Genomic DNA, 19,914 nt, shown 5'->3' on the forward strand with positions numbered 1-19,914 from the left:
AGGATAATTAGAAATGGGCCTTAAGGGTTGAAGTTTTTGTTTTTTTTGTTTTTCTGGAGGAAGGAAAGAGGCATTTCAAGAATAATCAAAAAGTTGGGGGGCCAGGGATTTAGCTCAGTGGTTCCGCCACCTGCCTCACAAGCTCAAGGACCCGAGTTCGATCCCCAGTACAAAAAAAAAAAAAAAAAAAAAAAGTTGGAGGAAGGAAAGTTTGGGACAGGTTTCAGGAATAGTGGTGGACAATGGTCTGTAAGGTAAAGTAAGGCAGCAAAACAATGTCATAAGGTAGAGAAAAACTTCATGCCACACCACTCCTTAATGTCACTGTGTTAGCCCATTTCTACATACTGTCTTCTCCCTCTCTCTCTCTCACACACACACACACACACACACACACACACACTACTTTCCAAGCAAATACTATAGAGTTCGTGGGTCACCATCTGATATAGTCTTCACCATAGAGCACTACTAAATTTATCTTTGCATTTGAGTTCATGTTAAAGAAAAAACTGTGATTTTTTTCAGAGTCATGGAACTTTGACTTCACAGTCCATGTACCGGATTTCAATTCTGTCCCATTTCATGTTCTGTAATTATTCACACTTGGGGATAGCAGAGCACTAGAACATTCTCTCTCTCTGACATCATAACTAACACAGCAATAACCAGGAATCTGAAAATTTGTAGGGTTTTTCTTGTTTGTTTGTTTTTTGGCATGTGGAACCCTTTGGAGGATTCTGAGCAAAAGGATAACTTCAGAGGAAGATATCTAGCAGCAATTTATGGGAAAAACTGAAGACATGAGGCAGGTAACGCCAGAACTGAATTCTAAGATTTATAAGATTCCTCTTTGGTAACCACTTTAACAATTTCTCCCTCTCCCCACAGTGTGGTCACAGAAGTGTTTCAAATGTGAAAGTGGAAAGTAGACAAGAATTTCTTTTTTTCTTTTTCAGAACCTTCCCATAGAGAGAATGATCTCACTGTGTGGTCTGGAATGGAGAAACACAAGAAACTTAGCATCCAGATAGGGGCTACAGCATCTAAAAATTCCTCTGTATATTGATAATAAAAACAATATTTCCAATCTGGTGTCTAATACTTTTACTTCCCAGCAGCATAATACCACTTTGGTCAGGTTGAACCACTGCACAATTTTGTAGCTCTTTCAGAAAAATAATGAAAACAACTGGAAAGACATGATGTACATGCAATGATGAAAAAATGGTACAACAAACTGCCCAGTACTTCCACGGAAGTGTGAAACAGCCTTGGTTCATCTCCACACTGTGTATTTATTATAAGCCCTTAGAGCAGGGATTTTGTTTCTTTGTTTTTGTAGCACCAAATAGACACAGTGACTAACAATAAATCATTCTGAAAAATCACTGAAATATTTACTACATGTCAGAAATTTTCTGGATCTTTCCTTTTTCCCATGTCCCTCACTTAAGTATTCTTCATGAATAAGCTGTAAAATAAGATTGAGTTCTGTTTTTGTCACTGATGTGATACGAGTAATAGTTTTCTAATATCATTTGCATGCTACTTTATAATTTCAAAGTATTTTTATGTACAATAACTCATTTATTTTAATGACTTATTCAGTCTCATGGAGTACTGTCCTCCAAAGCCAGAGACAACAATTATGCATATGAGCTCTCATGTCAGACTGCATTTCCACCTGCTAGCAGTGTGACCTTGGACAAGTCACATAACATAGCTGTGTTTCAGTTTTCTTGTGTGTAGAATGGAACCTACTGCATAGGGTTTTAGATGAGATTTGATGAGATCGTCCATGAAAACACTGAGCATAGTAGCTACAACATAGTAAAAGCTAGATACATGTCATGAACAAATTATTATATACCAACCTCATTGGATTATAATTGTGCTTTATGGATAAAATAAGCATCAGTTTTGAGTGGTATGTTTAGAAAAGGAGTTTTTCATAATTTCCATGGGGTGAAGAATTTTTCTCTTCTAGCAGGGACTCAGTGGACAGTAAACTAGCTATGGCTAGAGTTCAGAGTGGAGTTCTCTCATGATAAGCTCCATGATAGCACTATGTCACTCTTCTTTCTCACTGCATTTCCAGAACCTAACATGTATCAGGTACACAAGAAATATTTGTTGAATGAATATGTGGATTTTTTTTAGCTCAGGTAAATTCTAAGAATCAAATACGAAAAGAGTAATCCTTAAAAGAAGAAAGTTTAGGAATGGTGACTACAATGACTCAGAATTTTTTAGAGAAACGTTGTTAATAAATATTTAATCGGACACAAATCATAATGCTGGATGATGGGACTCTTCTTTCTTTTTCTTCTTCCTTTTTAAAATCTAAACATAATGTTTTATAAAATTTAGAAATGGAGTTTCCTTTTTGGATAATCCCTGCCAAATAATTCAAAGTGCTTTCATAAAGAAATAGGTTTAATTTTATTCATCATCAAAATCTGAATTCATGAACACTGTTCCTTATTTAAATGCCCTTAAAGCCTTTGAAGTAATTTGATTCCAAATTCACATATCTAAAAAGTATGAAGAGTCAATTCTTATTCTAATGATATTTAGAAATTATAGTGCCAATTGATACACTAAGAAGGTAATGAAATTATCAGAAGGCAAATGTACTCATTTCTTTATCCACCTCTTTAATCATTCATTTAACAAATATTCCTTGAGTATCTATATTGTGCCAAGTAATCAACATGGTGGTCACAGCCCCTTTTGTCTCATAGAGCTTGTGGTCTAGAGAGGGACAAGAGCAGTAGGGCCATCTCCTGTTTTGGAATACCTTACTCTGTACTGGCCTCTTTGAATCTTCAGAATGTTGATCGCTACTTTACAATGTTGTCTAATGTTGGTCTTACTTAAAGCCTATGTGTAAGGACAGCTATCTGAAAGATGAGAAATTCAGGCATTATTCACACATCCACAAATGTTAAACATCTACAGATGTTTAAAGTAATGTAGACAAAATATCCTATGTCTTCGAGTGCTATATGTACAGCTGAATAAACTGAAATGAGATAAGATTACAGTTGAAAACTGCATTTGTAAATTGGTATAATCCTTCTCTAGCAAAGTTCACAGAAGCTTCAAATCCTTAAAAGGCCCCCGAATGTTAGATTTTGCATTTAGATTTTAGCATTGTCTTAAAAGATAGGGGTAGTTCATATAACTAGAGAATTCCCGATTGATTACATGATTGAGGAAGCACAAAAGTCTGTTATTCTTTCCAAAGTCAATTGCAATTTAAACTCATTATCTCCCTGTGGATGTTCTAGTCCATATGGCAACAGAATCAAAATGTAAATGCAACAATGAAAAGATTCGGGAACTGTTTTACAGAACTATGGTTTGTGTATCTGCTTTTAAAATCATAGCAGAGAAAGGTTTAAACAAATCTGTTCCACTGGTCACCAGCTTGATCAAGGGAAGGAACTAAAATTCACCAGGATCCTTGAGAAGTCACAACAAATCTTCCCTCTAATTTTTAATACCTAATTTGTTTATTATATTGAGGATTGAGCTTCAAAGGAGAGTAGTCTTTTTTAAGAAAGAGTATGACTTAGGGTATGTTAGTGGCTGTAATGTGATCATTAGTAATAAAGAGCTCGAGTACAGATTATAGTAATTTTTTTCATTCCCTTTGATTTCCGTGAAACTAAGAGAACCACAAATGGCCTCTGTAAGTCTAGGGATGATTACTTTTCATTAAAAATTCAGGGGAAGGTTTACATTTTAACAAATTCAGTTTTAGTCTTTGTTTGTAAGACCAATGTGACATATACTGTAATCTTAGATTCCATAGATATGATGGATTGGTCCTTTGGTTTGACAAACAACCTGGCAGACATTTATCAGCACTGAACATTATGCAAAAGAAGCATAAAAATACAAAACTTCTAGAAAACTGAAATTTAAGGGATCTGCTCATTTGATAGTTGCTTCTGTAATGTCATGATGATATTGATGTGAAACTATAAAAGTTCATATTATCTGAACATTTAACAGCTAAACAATAACATACTTACCTTAAGCTCCAAATTAATACAATGTATTGAAATGTGTTGAGAGAACTATTATCTTATTATAAGGGTGCTATGATTTCCTTTTATGAGAATCTTGTGGTACTGCTTGAATACCTCTAATACTTCTTTGATAAACGATAACTAAAATATATGTTTTATTAAATTTTTCTTATAAAAATGAGAACTATCTTTCAAACTGCATAACACTCATACTGTCTCCATTTATGCCCTATGTCATGCTTGTCTTTTTTGTAAACTTATTTTACATAACATTCAGGGTCCTCACTGCCCCACCCATATCCCCACCTCTCTCTAGTAAAATATGATTATGTTCTCGAGGCTGGAAACCTCTTATCACAGCAAGACACTGTCATACTCCCCAGTCTCCTTGCTGTTTGTTGCCTGGTAAGTGATGCACTATGAAGAGTGAAAACTGGGTATTGACAATAACACCATAACGGTAAAATAAAATGTGCTGAGTAATTCTGTTGGTCTTGTTATATTTTCAAAAAGATGGTCTCTAAACTTGGTTTCATAAATTTCTATTTAGGGGGAGACTATCTGAAGTATTAAAATTATTCTACATTGGGAAATCAATGTTTGTATCTGAGAAAAGAGAATATTGAAATATGTGCCTCTGCTTAATGATCTATCTAGATAATTTCAGCTGGGCAATTATTCTTCTCTTAGGTACATTTTTGTGCTTAAGTTGTTCAAGTGCCCCCTTATTATTACTTCCTAGTAATTCCATAAATTAAAACCAGATTAAGTGCCTAGATTTACTGTAGGTAAAAAATTATGATTTGCATACATGACTCTAATAGATCTTTCCAAAGATATTTCCTTCTCCATTTACCTACAGGAATATGTGAAATGAAGTATCTTTTCCTTCTAGAGGAAAGCATTTGTCAGTCACAAAATTGATATCACTGGCTTACATATGTCTATTTTTGAAAGAAATTATATATACATACATAAACATATATATATAGAGAGAGAGAGCTGTTAAGACCAAAGCTTTCAAATGTCAAATAGACATCTATGACAGAATACCAATGTATACAGAAGTTTAGATTTCTCCAGAGTGTATCAATCAAAAAATATAAAACTTAAGAAAAATTGAGATTATATACACATACATACACACACATATATATGTATGTATATATATGATCAGTTCATGAAGGTAGGTCCTTTGCTAGTATTCTCTTACCAGAGCCATAATTCTTGGTAAGGAAAGACTCTAAGTTATCACAAATGTACTCTGATAATATATATTTTGTGGAATAAATATACATTATATTCTGTTAGGCTGTATAATAATAGATGCAAGCAATATTTAAATTAAAAAGTACAGTACTAGGTTCCTACTCTTGCTTCTAATAAACTAAAAGTTGAGCTGAAAATTTACCATTCAGTTAATGCATTAAAATTCATGAGAACAGAAAATAAGAACCCAATTCCTAGAGCCTGAAAAGAGTACATAATAGTAAATTGCCATTTTCAAAAGGAGATTAGATGCTGAATTTTCAGTTAATTGGAATTCCAATTCAGATAACTCAGCAATGGGGGTTGTGGAACAGGTTAGAGGAGGGGCAATGTATAGGAGCAGCAACCTTGAACTGATGCAGTTTGAACTACAGCACAAGGAGAGGGTTGTTATTCTCTGGAAAATCCAGACACCAAAGATTGACCTAATCCTGACCCCGGCGGTGATTTATTCAAAAGTCAGACTTTTCTTCTTATCCTGTTTCAGGCTGTGGACTGGAAAGTCTCTCCCTTTCCACACTGGAAATTCCCACTGCAGTGGATGGAAAGTCGGTGTGTGTAAAGAGCGCATGAGCAGGGGGGTACGGGACCAGAGAAAGGAGGTGTCGAGTTGCCTTGGTAAAGAATTTATACACCATGTGTTCACAGCTTCTTGACAGGTATAATTATTAGTATTGTCTTTTACTATGTGCTGGGATTCTGAAGCACGTTTTCAAATTTGTGACTATCAGATGTTTGATCAAGTCGCTTTCCCTCAAGGGCCTGAAAAAGGGAAGAACAGTGAAGTCAGCAATTAGTATTCATTTATCAAGTACAATATGCTAAAAATATCAAAAAAGCATGTGCTTTGTGCGAACAGCAAAGTTTATTTTGGGTACTATCATTCATGCATAATCTTCCACATATAAAAAAAATCATTTCATGTTTATAAAGGAAGTAATTATCAAACAAAGCTAGGAAAGCCACAGATATTCCCCAAAATGAAATAAAAAACAGTTTGGAAACATTTCAAATGTAGAACATTTCTCCTCACCATTTCCAGATGATTCTACTTCTCTTCATGAAGGCAAAACATAAATAACATTTATATTACAACTCTCAGGGCACCTAGTACTGTTTTATTTCAGTGAATGCCAAAAATCACATACAAAATAGGTTTTAACAAAAATTGTTCTGTCTGCATCAACACTCCAGCTGCCATATCTTCTAGAGACAGGCTAGAAACCCCACTAGATCTTACAAAGTAGACTGAAATCCATGAGCTAGGCCACTGTGCTCTCTCAGGAGTCATCTTACAGGCTATTGTATAAAACTTTGTGAGCCATTAACATTTTCACCATTACACTGCTACTTCTATTATTACTGCTATTACTAACAAAACCTTTTTGTTCTTTTGCAAAAGGCAAGGTGACCAAGAGATGGAGGGAGAGGAGAGGGAGGGGAAGGAAATGACAAGAGAGAATTAAGATGTGTCATACACATGTACCAATTCCTCAAAATGGATGTAATCGTCGTGTACTGCAAAATATACTGAAACATTAAAATTAAAATTAAATAGCTGAACTTAGTGCATAGTTTCTTAATTGCCTCATATTTTGCCAAGGGTCTTACACATTATTTTTTTTCTCATTAATCTTCACAACAAACTATTTTACTTAGTCTTAGATGAAATAACATCCTAAAAGTGACAGACACCAATAAGTGACAGATGTCTACATATTGATTTTTTCATTAATTAAAATTATTATCATGAAGTCACATTTCCCAAGGGAATGAGACTCAGAGTCTTGGAGCTCTTATCTGTCCCAAGGTGCAGTAGGCCTAAGAGATACAGCAGCAGCTGAGAGGACCCTGAGCGTCCAAAATATGGGCCACTGAAATACCTTCTGGGAGGAACCATCTGCACTGAGTGTGCTCCTGATTTCTCCCAGAACTGTGATTTATAATTTAAGGGATTAACAATTCATTCATTAAACAAAAGCCTTTTTTCCATCCTTGTGTGAGTTATTTGGGTCAAATCACTCGGCTAGCTCTTACATGAGCCATTGTGGTAGGCAGAATAGTGCCTCCTTATACCTTAAATGCACCCATGTCCTAATAGCCACACTTTGTAAATATGTTAGATTATGTGTCAAAGGAAAATTAAGTTTGAAGATGAAACCATGGCTGCTAATCCGTTGAAGTTAAAATAGAAAGATTATTGGGAATGATCCAGTCAGGTCTATTGTAATGAAAAGAATAAGGAGAACGGGTCAAAAAAAAAATCTGAAACCAAATTAAAAAATACTTTTAACTACACAAAAATATGTGAGATCCAGTAAAAGTGGTGCTTAGAGGGAAATTTATAATGATGAATGTGTATGTTAGAAAAGAAAAATTTAAGAATAATAATCTAAGTTTCCATTTTAGGAAACTAGGAAAAAAAATAAATACAAAGTAAGCAGAAGAAAAGAAATAATAGAAATTAGTGGAGCAGAAATGAATGACATTGAAAATAAGAAATTAATTCAGAAAATCAGTGAAACCAACACTTGGTTATTTGAAAGGATCAATAAAATTAATAAGCTTCTAGCAAGTCTAGCACACAAGAAGAAAAAGGATACTAATTATTAATATCAGAAATGAAAGAGGGGACATCACTCAACTCCAACGGACATTAAAAGGATAATAAAAGAATGTTATGTATGACTCTATATTTAAAATTTTGATAAACTAGATGAAATGGACTAATTCTTTGAAAACAGCCTGCAAGAAGAAAAAACTTCATGCAAAAAGAAATAGATAATCTCAGTAGGTCTATCTTTATAAAAGAAATTGAATAAAAAATTAGTAAACTTCCAAAACAGGAAGCACCAGCCTAGACAAGATTCACTGAAAAATTCTACTAAACATTTAAGGAAGAAATTATAAAAATTCTCTACTATCTTTTTATGAAGATAAAAGCAGAGAAAATATTTCCAAATTCATTCTGTATGTCCAGAGTTACCCTAATAACACAATGAGATAATACAAGAAAATAAAGAAATTCACAGACCAATATTTTCCATGAACAAAGATAATAAGAATTCTCAACAAAATATTAACAATTAAATTCAATAAGGTACAAGAAATTTAATGATCTTAATGCCCACCCATAAGAAACTGATTAAACTATTGTATAACTATGTACAAAACACTACAGTTATTTCAAATGTAGATCTACATTTACTAGCATAAGCCATATGGCTTATATTGTTCAATTTTAATAATCAAGTTTTTAGTCAGTATATGAGCATGAGGTTATATAAAACAAGTTCTCTCTCTCTGTCTTTCCCTTGCTATCTCAATGTTTTATTCCACTGGTGGAAAGGACAATAAGGCAAAAAATTTGGTCAGTCTTTAGAAGTAGGAAAAGGCAAGAAAATGAATTTTCCCCTAGTCTCCTCAACTCAAGTGATACAAAGTGGTACTTTTATTATTTAGAATTTTAAGTAATAATTTTTGAAATTTTTATTTTTAATTGACAATAATTACATGTATTTATGGGGCATCTGTGATGTTTATACTGTGGGATGATTAAATCAGACTAACAAATCCATCACCTCACATACTTACATTTCTTTTGCGTGGTGAGAACATTGAAAATTTACTTTTTAGCTGCTTTGAAATATACAAAGCATAACCACATAGTAACCATTCTGTGCAGTAGATCACTAAATTAATTGCTCTTGTCTAAGTGAACCTTTATATGCTTTCATGAGTGTTTATTATCCACTCCTTCTCCAGCCTCTGGTAAGCACTACTCTACCCTCTACTTCTTTGTTTAGTTTGGTTTTTTGAGACAAGGTCTCTTGGTGTAGTTCACACTGGCCTCGAGCTCACTATATAGCCCAGGCTGGCCTTCAATTCATGGTAATCTGATAATCCTTCTGCCTCTCCCTCCCCAGTTCTGGGATTACAGGCATGTACCACCTTTCCTGCCTCTACCATCTACTTCTGAGTTCAACTTGTTTAGATTCCTCATATAAATGAGATCATGAGACATTTTTCTTTCTGTGCCTGCCTTATTTTACTTAGCATTCTGTCCTCTGGGTTCATCCATTTTCTTGCAAAAGACAGAATTTCCCCCTTTTAAAGCTAAACAATACTCTATTGACTATAAATACTATATGTGTTCTTTACTCACTCATCTGATGATAGACACTGTGATGGTTGAGTTTGTCAATTTGAGAAAGAGAAGCCCAACTAAATTGGCTCAGCAATTCCACACCCTAGAGTGTGGAAGACTCACCCTAGGGTAGCTTGTCAGCTGGATTGTATAAAGGGGAAATGAAGAAGGATGGATCTGGTTCTGTTTCTTTGGAGGAGCTCCAGTCTTCACCTTCAACATCTCCTTTGTTCCCTCTCCTGGCTCTTCAGCTTCCCATGCACTCTTCAGCCCTACACCACAGACCAATCAGCCTCCTTATACCAACTCATATGGGACACTTTAGTGAGCTCCAAACCTTTAAATCCTTCAGTCTCCAGTGTGCAGTCAGACAGACATCTGACTCTGTGGGTGGCCATTATAAGCCAATCTTATAAATTCATGTATGTATATCTTGTGTTATATCTGATTCTCTAGTAAACACTGACTGATACAGACACCTAGGTTGTGTCCATATCTCAGCTATGTAAGGATGTATCTAAATAATGCTTCAGTGTTTATGGAAATGCATGTATTTATTTGGAATATTGTTTTCAATACCTGGAAGTAGGGTTGACTTTACAATGTTCTGAGGAACCTCCATACTATTTTCCATAATGGCTGTATTGTTAACATTTCCAACAGTGCACAAGTATTCTTTTTACATCTTTCCAACACTTGCTATCTTTTGTCTTTAATGGTAGACCTTCTACCAGGTATGAACTGATAGACCTCAATGTGGTTTTAATTTCCATTTCCCCAATAATTACTGATGATAAGAATTTTTTCTTGCATCTGTTGGATATTTGTCTTGTTTTGAAAAATGTCTGTTTAGGTCTTTGGCCAGTTTTTCACTGGGTTAGTTGTTTTGGGCTACTGAATTGTTTGAGTTCCTTATATGTTTTGGACATTAGCTCTCATCAGATGTATGACTTGCAAATATTTTCTTTGCATCCATGTCCTTTCATTCCATATTTCCTTTGCCATGTAGATGCTTTTTAGTTTGATACAACCCCATTTGTTCATTTTTACATGTGGTCTCTGTGCTTCTGAGGATTTATCTAAGAAACCTCTGCCTAGACCTATGTTGAAGTGTATCTATCTTATGTTTTCTTCTAGTAGTTTCATGTTTAAATTTTAAAGCCATTTTGAGTTGATTTTTGTATATGGTGTGAGACAGGGTCCAATTTCTTTCCTCAGCTTGTGGCTACCCTGTTTTCCCTCATAGTGCTGACTGAGGATACTCATTCTTCTTGATTGTGTGTTCTTTGCACTCTAGCTGAAAATTAATTGACTCTAAATGAGTGTTAATTTTTGAGTTTTCTATCCTGCACCATTGGTTGATGTGACTGTTTTTATGCTAGTTCCATGTTTGTTTGGTTTTTTTGATTACCATAGCTTTGTAAAAGATTTTAAGGTCAAGTATGACATTTCCAGCTTTGTTGTTTTGCTCAAAATTTGCCTAAGTATTCAAGGTCATTTGTAGTTCAACATAAATTTTAGTATTGTTTTTTCTATTTCTATTTATTTTTTCTCTTGTTTTTTCCATGAAAAGGACCTGGTTCTTCCATTGACTGGGCCAGTGGTTTCAGTAGTGATTCTCTGGATCAGATCATCAGAATTACACCTGTGCTACAGGTAATAGAAAACAGAATAATTTCACAGTGTACAAAATACAGAAAATAGGGTTCTGAAGAGCAGGAGGAATCAGTGAAGCCACTTACAAATGCCAGATACTTTGTATATCTGTAACTATTTAGCCTGGTTTTGAATGTAATGAATTCTCCACACTACTTGAAGCAATGGAGATCGGGACATTTTTGCCTTGATTTTCTTAAAATATTGATATTAAATAAGTAGTAGTCATCCTTTTTTTATACATTGGGATCAGAGTGACATATAAATGTATACATGAGAGCACATTTTAAAGCTGAGATGCTTATACATGTAATAATCTTTCTCAAAATAAGTGGCACAGCATGAAAAAACCCCACATTTATATTCTGTTTATATTTCTGTCATATAATTGTACAGTAGTCATCTTTTTTACATTTTGAAAAATATAGTCTATTCCTGATTTTCAAACATAGAAGTCAGGGGGAAAGTCAGTTGATTTTTACTTGAAGAAATTTAAAAGTAGATATAAAGGACAAATTCTCCACATATGGCTTACCTTTAACCTATTTTCCATTTTTTATCCCAACTTACCATTGGTTGTTACTTCATAATTTATGTTATATCAGATAAATGATATTATTTCTGATTTTGATTACTCAAAGTATTGTTTTCATCTGATAAAAATAAGACAGTATCTGGCAGGTATTTTGGTTTAACAGGTTTTTGCTTGACAAGTCAAACTTAAAAATCAAATTTGAGACCTGTTCCAATTTAAGTAGGTCTAATAAACTTTAAATTTCTTCTTAAAAACAACTGTAATATGAGTTAGTAAGTGTAACAAATCTTATTTGATCCTTAAAAATTGAATTAATTAAAAAATCGAGTAAGAGCTAATGCAGGCCTCTTGGACTGAATTCACCATAAAATCCATGGATGAAAAAAAAATCCATGGATGATATGACTTGGTGGTATTTTACTTATGCTTGAAATGGTCACTACACTTGCATCTCTGTGATCATGTGTATTGCAAATATCTTCCTGGCAGGGACAGATACAAATTTCATGTTGACATGAATAGAATTCTACCATATCCTGTGCAAAAAACCAGAACAAAAGAAAACACAGTTTGTAAATGTCTTTTGTTAAAAATGTTAGTCTTTGGTAAGGAAATAATAGGAAACTTTGAGGTGATTTAATGAAGACTAATGGAGCAGAGAAGTGAAGTTGAGTATATGGCCCAGAAAACATTTCTCACTGAATTGCATACTTCCAAAGATAATTAAATAAGCATACATTGAAAGTTCTTAGTAAGACCTCAGACATCTTAATGGCAAAATATATGTTTCAAAACACTTCTGAACAATTCTACTCAGTGTCATTATTTTAAATCTATTAAGAGAATTGTTTTAAATCTAATTATCAAAATGGAAGAAATAATAGTATTGGCAGAAAGTGTGCTGGTATTTGATGGGAAAAGTGGATTGCCATTATTACCCAAAAGACCTTTGAAAAGATTCTGAAAATATAAATAGTTACAGAAGAGGAGGCCATGGACAAATGACTTGTATGTGATTGTTCAGAGCACTCCATCTCAACTACCTCATCCTAGTCTGAGTCACAGTATCAGCTGCCAAGACTGCTCTATATTAATCTTCTAGTTGGTCTTGGCTTCCACTCTTACCCAACAATAGCCCACTGTTACAGAAACTAGAATGAACTTCATACATAAACTGGATTAAAAACCTTTACTATCTTTCATTGCAATAAACCTAATTTTCTTTAGGGATTTGCAAAGCTCTATGTGACCTGGACCTTCACCTATCTCGTTGGACTTATATTCCATTTCTCACTCATTACTCTCTAGAGACCCAGGGTTTTTTTGTCCTTCAAACACCATATACCTCATGCACTACTGCACTGCTATTTCCTTCTCCTAGTGTGTGGCTTCTCCTTGTGATTCAGTTTCATTTAAATGTTATCTCCTTCGAGGTGTGACAACCCAGTCTAACTTCACAACCTAGCTAGTCTCTTATTTTAATTCTGCAAAAAACTGGTCCCAGTAAGGTATTTGTTATTTACTTTTTTTTTCTTACAAATTATCTCCTTCAATCAGTCAATAGACATCATGACAGCAAGGACTTTGCTTTGCTCCTGCCATTTCTTCAGCTTACAGACTAGTGCCTGGCTCATAACAGTGTAAACTAAATATTTGTTGTTCAATAAATATGCTTTTAGAATGAATTATAATTTCAGGTAAAAATAAAAATATGATACATAGAATAAAACAAAGAGGCTATGAAAGGTAGGATGTTAATTTCCAGGAGTATCAGAGGACAAATCTCATACTCTTTGTTTGTTTGTTTGAACTCCCCTATGTGGTCTCTTTTTTTTTCACCAGTGTCATAAAAAATTGAAAGTTTCATGTTATATCTAATGTTTCTGGTTGTGCACATAGCTATCTGATATGAATGACGTAAAACTATCATCTCACACTATTATCATTTTGTGAACAAAACAACTGAGTCTCAACTCAAATACACGTTTTCAGACATCATAGTATAAAAGTATCTAAAGATGCGAACTGTCTTTTCCACAGAATAGCAAGTGTATATAACTATAACATCTGATTTTGGCAGAGTATACCTGGTAAAGTAAGAAGAAAAATACTTCTGTGCTACTTTTAAGTGTGGTTATGGGAAATCCATGGACACTACTGCAGCTTCAGATTGTTCCTCCAACACATGGGGTTTTACTGATCCTTGCCTTGAAAGATTATTCAGAAGATTAGGAAGAATGTGTGATAAGCCTCGCACATGGTATAGACATTTCAAATATGGTGCTTTTCACTATTAACGTTTTCTTCTTCAATTTTCTTGAAAATGCAAAGCAAATCTCGATTTAGCATTCTTTGTCACGCAGTGGCGTTTAGAAGAAGGCAGGGAGAACTTAGACACATTTTAAATGAGTAGCTAAAAGAACCTCAAGGTCTCTCAGATTATAGGCATTGGCAGGTTTCTACTTCATTTTTTCAGGTGGAGCAGTTTTTTAATAAATTGTATCTTAGAATTCAGAGAGTGATCTTTGGAAATTCAGTACTATAAGGTTGTGCAGTTTGTGCATTATGTAAAGGTCACTGGCCAAGCTGTGAGTGGTGACAAGAGCCCAGCTCACACTCTTGTCACTTAGGTCTGGGTGAGCATAGAAGCTGCAGTTTCCCAATTTGTGTAAGGGCAACCTAGAATGTATCTGCTCCTTCCAAAGTATATTATTTTCCAAAATATTGTACAATTGTGGATAAGATAGCTGCATGAAACATAAAGATATTGTCCCAGAGTGGTGGTGTACACCTGTAATTCCAGCACCTGGGAGGGAAGCTGAGGCAGGAGGATGGTCATGAGTTCAAGGCCAGCCTGAATTACATATGAACCCCCACACCCCCCATGCCAAAAGAAGATATTATCCTGTTGACATTTTTTAGATCATTGTTCTTTGTTGATTGATTTAACTTGTGCATTAAATACAGTGATTTTGTTTCAGATAAGAAACCATATTTTTAAAAACAGCACAATTAAGACCTCCCTTATGCAGAACAAGGCTCTTCTCACCTATGACATGTGGTTTTGTTGTGTTTGTTGCTGTTGTTGCTGTTGCTGCTGCTGAATGAGCAATTGCTGCTGCTGTCGACGTCGGGCTGTCCGTAGCTTTTCAAAGCGAGCCTCCATTTCTTCCAGCACTTTTGGGGTGTATCTAACCACCAACTTGACACTGTCCTTAGCAGCCTTGAGTAGTTCTACAGCTTTCTCATGGTGCTCTCCTTCCACGCTCTGAAAAGACAAGGGCACCTCTTAAACTAGAGAGCTTCAATGTTCTCTTCTATAAGAAACAAATTTGAACTCTAGAATACCACCACCATTATTGTTTATTATACTTTGGAGAAACTATATACTAGTTAGGTTGCATTGAGGTGCAGAATGGATTAGATGGAGTTTCAAGTTAAGAGGATAAAAACAATGATAATGCTAACATTGGAATATGAAATTTTATCTGGATGAGTAAATATACTACTCAAGAAAATTTTGAACCTCCCCAAATATTAATAAAGATGGAATTTTTCTATCAGATATTAAAATTTATTAAGAATCTACCATGATTAAAATAGTTCCTACTGGTAATGAGATAGTAGAGCATAGCAGAGTCCAGAAAGAGATCTATCATATACATAACTTTAATATATAATAAATGTGGAATATAGATAAAAGAGGAAGATTGTTAACAAATGATGCTGGAACAAATAATAAATAACACAAAATAATGAAGACTTCAACCTCATACTCTAAGATCAATATAGTGTATTGATTAAACATTTTAATATAAAATAAAAGCATAAAGTAAAACAAAAATGAATGTTCATCACCTGGCAATGGAATAGAAATATTTTTTTTTGGTACCAGGGATCGAACTCGGGACCTTGCACTTGCAAGGCAGGTGCCGGAACCACTGAGCTAAATCCCTGGCCCAAGAAATTCTTAACTAAAAATTCTGAGGAGGGAGTTATCACAAAATCAGATCTCCTAATTTTAAGCTTCCATAACATAAATATTTTAAAAGGGCAAAGAATAAGTCAGAAAAAATACTTGAAATTTATAAGTCAACTTAGTAATATTTTTATACAGAGCTCTTATAAGTCAATAAAGATCTAACCAAAATGAACAAATGAATAGTTCATATAATGGACAAATAAAAATAAAATCACAAACGATCCATAGACCTGTAAGGAGATGCTCAATCTCCCTCATAATCAAAGAAATATAGATCAATACACATATTCCATTTTCAACTTAAAATGCTAAATATATATATATGGTGTAGGGAAATGGAACTTCCAAAGATTGCTAGTAAAATGGCAGTATTGCTATGTATCAAATGAACCATTTATAATGAATAATTTTCTTTTCACAGAAATTTATTAAGGATAACATCAGATATGCACACATACCTATAGTATGATATAACAGAAAGCAAAAAATGAATCAGTTCTTTGGTTTTTAAGTTTCAAAATAGTCTTTTGAATGTCAGAGCATATAATGGTTGGGAAAACTATCTTTTTTCCAACTAAACTGAAAACTGCTTCTTATACAACACTGTAAAGATTCTTTTGGTAGCAATGAGTGAGAAAGAAAAAGTGAAGGAAGCTGTAATCAGACTTTACAAGAACCCTAGACAATGAAGACTCTGCCCTCTACCCCTCTTAGCTAATTTCTAGGGTAGGTGACATTACCTAGTAAGGCCTATTTTTTGGTTTTACTTTGTTTTGTTTCTGCTGCACTGGGGATTGAACCCAGGGCCTTTGTACTGAGCTATATCCCCAGCCCTTTTAGTTTTTTATTTTGAGGAAGGGTTTTACTAAGTTGCTAAGTTTCCCAGGCTGTCCTTGAACTTTCAATCCTCCTGCCTCAGGCTCCCAGAGTGCTGTGATCACAGGTGTGCATCAGCATGCCAGGCTGCACATAAAGCCTTTTGCCCTAGCTCCTTGGGTAATGTCCAGAGATGAAATGATTGTACAATGTGATCGATAGGAACTGAGATAGGCTCAAAGATAATCAGAACATCAGAAGTCTACCCTCAGTTGGCCCAGATTGCATCTTTACACCCCATTCAGAAAGGAGTTTCAAAATGAATATTAAACTGAGCTACAGGAAAATTAAACAGGCTATAAATCAAGAATACTTCAATTAAAGCAAGCTTTATAATTACTACTATTATACAGATTTACAAATTTAAGGAAGCATTTCCAATTCTGTCACTTGCTTCAGAAAGATGAGTGTGGACTGAGGGAAAAGAAAGGTTTGATGTTAGCAATGAGGTTGTCTTTGGTACTTGTAAGAGCAGAACTTGTCATTTGTTTGAATACTCAGCAGATAATAAGGGTTTAAGAAATAACCATAGTGAGCCCTGAAGGCAATTTATATAACCAATCCACTAAATCTGGATTTAATACAAAGGAAGGGTTTATAAATAGCTGTAGATCGAGTTAATTTTGTCTGTGGTTGAAGCCTTGGAAAATGGGCTGGTTCATTGATTAATTCATTCTTTTAATTATTCATTCAACGATTGACATAATCACTCAAAGACTTTTATTATTTACTGGTTATATTCTACTAAATCCTTGGAAGAACATGAAAAACAGGAAAACTTTGACAGTAGTGTGCACTATAAACCCTGTTTTCATTGTGTCCCAAAATGATTTGTTACTGGATGAAGTTTTCCTTTTAAGGAAAAACTTGGAGATTCAGATGTTCATGGCCTTCTCTTAATTTCTTTTTTAATATTAAAACTTGCATGTTTTGATAACAGTGGCTCACCCATGTTCCAGGCTACTTGATTAGTCTCCAGCCTTCTTTTTGGCTTTTGTTCTGTTTGTTTTCATTTAATAAGGCTGGAGATTCTAGGCTAGACCTTGAGAGGCCCATTACCCAGGTCAAGATGCTGTGCCTGCAGTTCAGAGCCACCATGGGAGGGCTGTGGCACCAAGGCAGGGGCCATCAAGCTCTGGAGGAAGGAGAGAAGAGCTGCAAAACTATGGCTGTGGGGCCCACAGTCGGCCCTGCGGAACTATTAAGGCTACCCTCTCCCTCTCCGGCTCTGCTTTTCTACACAGTTGGCAACTGAAAAACAAAACACAACAAAACAAAACCAGACCAAGTGATCTTCGAACTCAGAATTTTAGCCTTGATGTTTTGTCTCTGTCTTAGACGTTGGCTTAGATTCTCTTTCTTCAGGCTCACTATAAATAATAGCTCTCTTGGTCTGAAACCACTTCTCTGCCTTTCCCATCCCGGTACAGAATCATTTATTATCGAACTCTGGGCTGCACCCTACATTTTCATTTCTATTACTGGAAATATTTTATTAAAGTAACAGAAATTACATAATTAAGCAAGGTAATGGAAACAAAGGCTTGCATTTTAGAATGAGATTTGAAGTAATATAAGCATACTTATAGAATTTACTACTTCAGATACTCCTTAACTTTGTTTCTAAGTGTATTCAGAAAAATGTCTGAAATCTTGCTTCAAGGGTTCTGAAGAATAGCTTTCTTTTTCACTGGCTTTGCCTAATTTTGAGGGCATATGCTTGTCTCTGTTATTTATCACTTTAGTCCTGTAATATAACCTTTTGGTAAGAATAAAGTAGTTTGTTTTCTCCTTTTTTTTTTTCTTCTTAGGGTAAGAATGAAAAGCAAGATACAAAAGGACAAAAGATCTGCTCAGTTAGGTTGTGTATGTTGATCGGCCACCATTTCTTACTAGATATTTCTTGAGTCCTAAAGTTTAGCACTTATTCTTGAATTTTACTTAGTCTCTTATTATTATTGAAAGTTTACCTTATTTCATGCTAAATACTTGAAATGTTTTAAAATGCATTAAATTATTTATAAATACATAAGCTATTTTTATCAAAGTTGTATATAAGCTTGCCTGAGTTAAGAACTGTCCCTTATAACAATTAGCTCAAATTTGTCCAATCACTGAAAACTTGCAGCAACAGGTTCACTGTTAGTGTGTGATGACCGTCAGCTTTGAAAAAAACAATATAGCCAATAGCAAAGTACTCTTTTGCCACATGGTGATTGATTATTTTCAGGTTTTACTTTCCTTTATTTGCAAAAATTTATTGAAATTGCTAACAAGTTTAATCTTTTATGCCATAAACATTCATCTAGTTGCCTTTTAAGGGTAAGCCCATGCTTGCGGCTGTTGTGAGAGCCCTGGAAATTCTCAGGGTAATAGGAAGTTTGCTTTCCTTTATCCAAATATGAATTCTTAATGTTGAAATTAAGGGAGAGTTCAGGATAAGACATGTGCACATAAATCATTACCATAATCCAAATCCCTAAACATTTTCTGTGGAACAATAAAAAGCTAAGTTCTTTTTGAAGACATGAAATTGGTTTGTTGCAACCAGATGGATCATTTCGCTGTTGTCACGATAGATAGTTTCACTTTATTCCCATGTGTTTTAATTTTACTTTCATGCTGTGTATATTTAGGAGTGGCTGGGACCTAACTGGTTCTATACATTTGTTAGTGTCAGGAGGGGATTAGAACTCGATTAACAAGTGTCCTTTCAACAACCTCGTACTACTTTTGTAGGTTAACTAATCCAGAAATGGAGCACAAGGCAGGTCAGTTTTTGTGTGAAATGAAATGTATGTATGGATATATATATATATATATATGGATATATATATATGGATATATATATATGTGTGTGTGTTATGAATATTCTAATGTTTATTAATACTTCTTTAAAGCAAGTCCGGATATTTTATGTGCATTATATATAATACAATGGGTATATAAGAAAGGTTAAGAAATTGCACTGATTAAGAAATTTGTCCTAGGTAGAATATGTTGACCTGAATTGAGTTCTGCCTATTCCCAGAGATACCTACCAAACCATTGCCTAAAATAAAAAAATCAGAACAAATTAAATATCATATAGGTGGCTTTCCTTATTCATGAAGATTTTTTTGACCAGTAGTTTTGAAACTTGGATGTACACAGAAATCAACTGGAAAATTTTTTAAATATAGAGGCCAAAGGTGGTCTTAGATTTGCCATATTAAGATCCACAACAGTATAACCTAAGAATATGTGTAAAACTGATCCAGCCAGCCAGCCAACCACCAGTGTGCAAATCTTGTGTTTGGACATCCTTCAAGACTAGAGTGTCACTAACCCAAATAATAAATGCCATCTCAACACACTCCTGCTCTGTTACTGCAGGAAAGGTGTTGGTCTTATGAGGGAAATCTTA

The 19,914-nt window shown here is 34.6% G+C and overlaps 1 protein-coding gene across 3 annotated transcripts in view; it reads right to left on the bottom strand.

Annotated features, from left to right (window-relative positions):
• Window positions 1-1,092: 1,092 nt before the first annotated feature.
• The window catches only part of Lin7a (lin-7 cell polarity scaffold A), a 148,836-nt gene continuing 130,014 nt past the window's right edge, over window positions 1,093-19,914 (bottom strand). For all 3 annotated transcript variants that reach the window (XM_004867520.3, XM_087192524.1, XM_087192525.1), the window contains 2 exons: window positions 14,700-14,918; window positions 1,093-6,074 (listed from right to left, as the gene is read on the bottom strand). In XM_004867520.3, coding sequence (XP_004867577.1) covers window positions 14,700-14,918 — 219 coding nt within the window. In that variant the 3' untranslated portion in view covers window positions 1,093-6,074. The remainder of the gene's footprint in view (window positions 6,075-14,699; window positions 14,919-19,914) is intronic.

This window comes from Heterocephalus glaber, unplaced genomic scaffold (genome assembly GCF_053883595.1).
Source record: "Heterocephalus glaber isolate CG9 unplaced genomic scaffold, H.glaber_assembly_v1.0 deba00001572, whole genome shotgun sequence".
NCBI classification, from domain to species: domain Eukaryota; kingdom Metazoa; phylum Chordata; class Mammalia; order Rodentia; family Bathyergidae; genus Heterocephalus; species Heterocephalus glaber.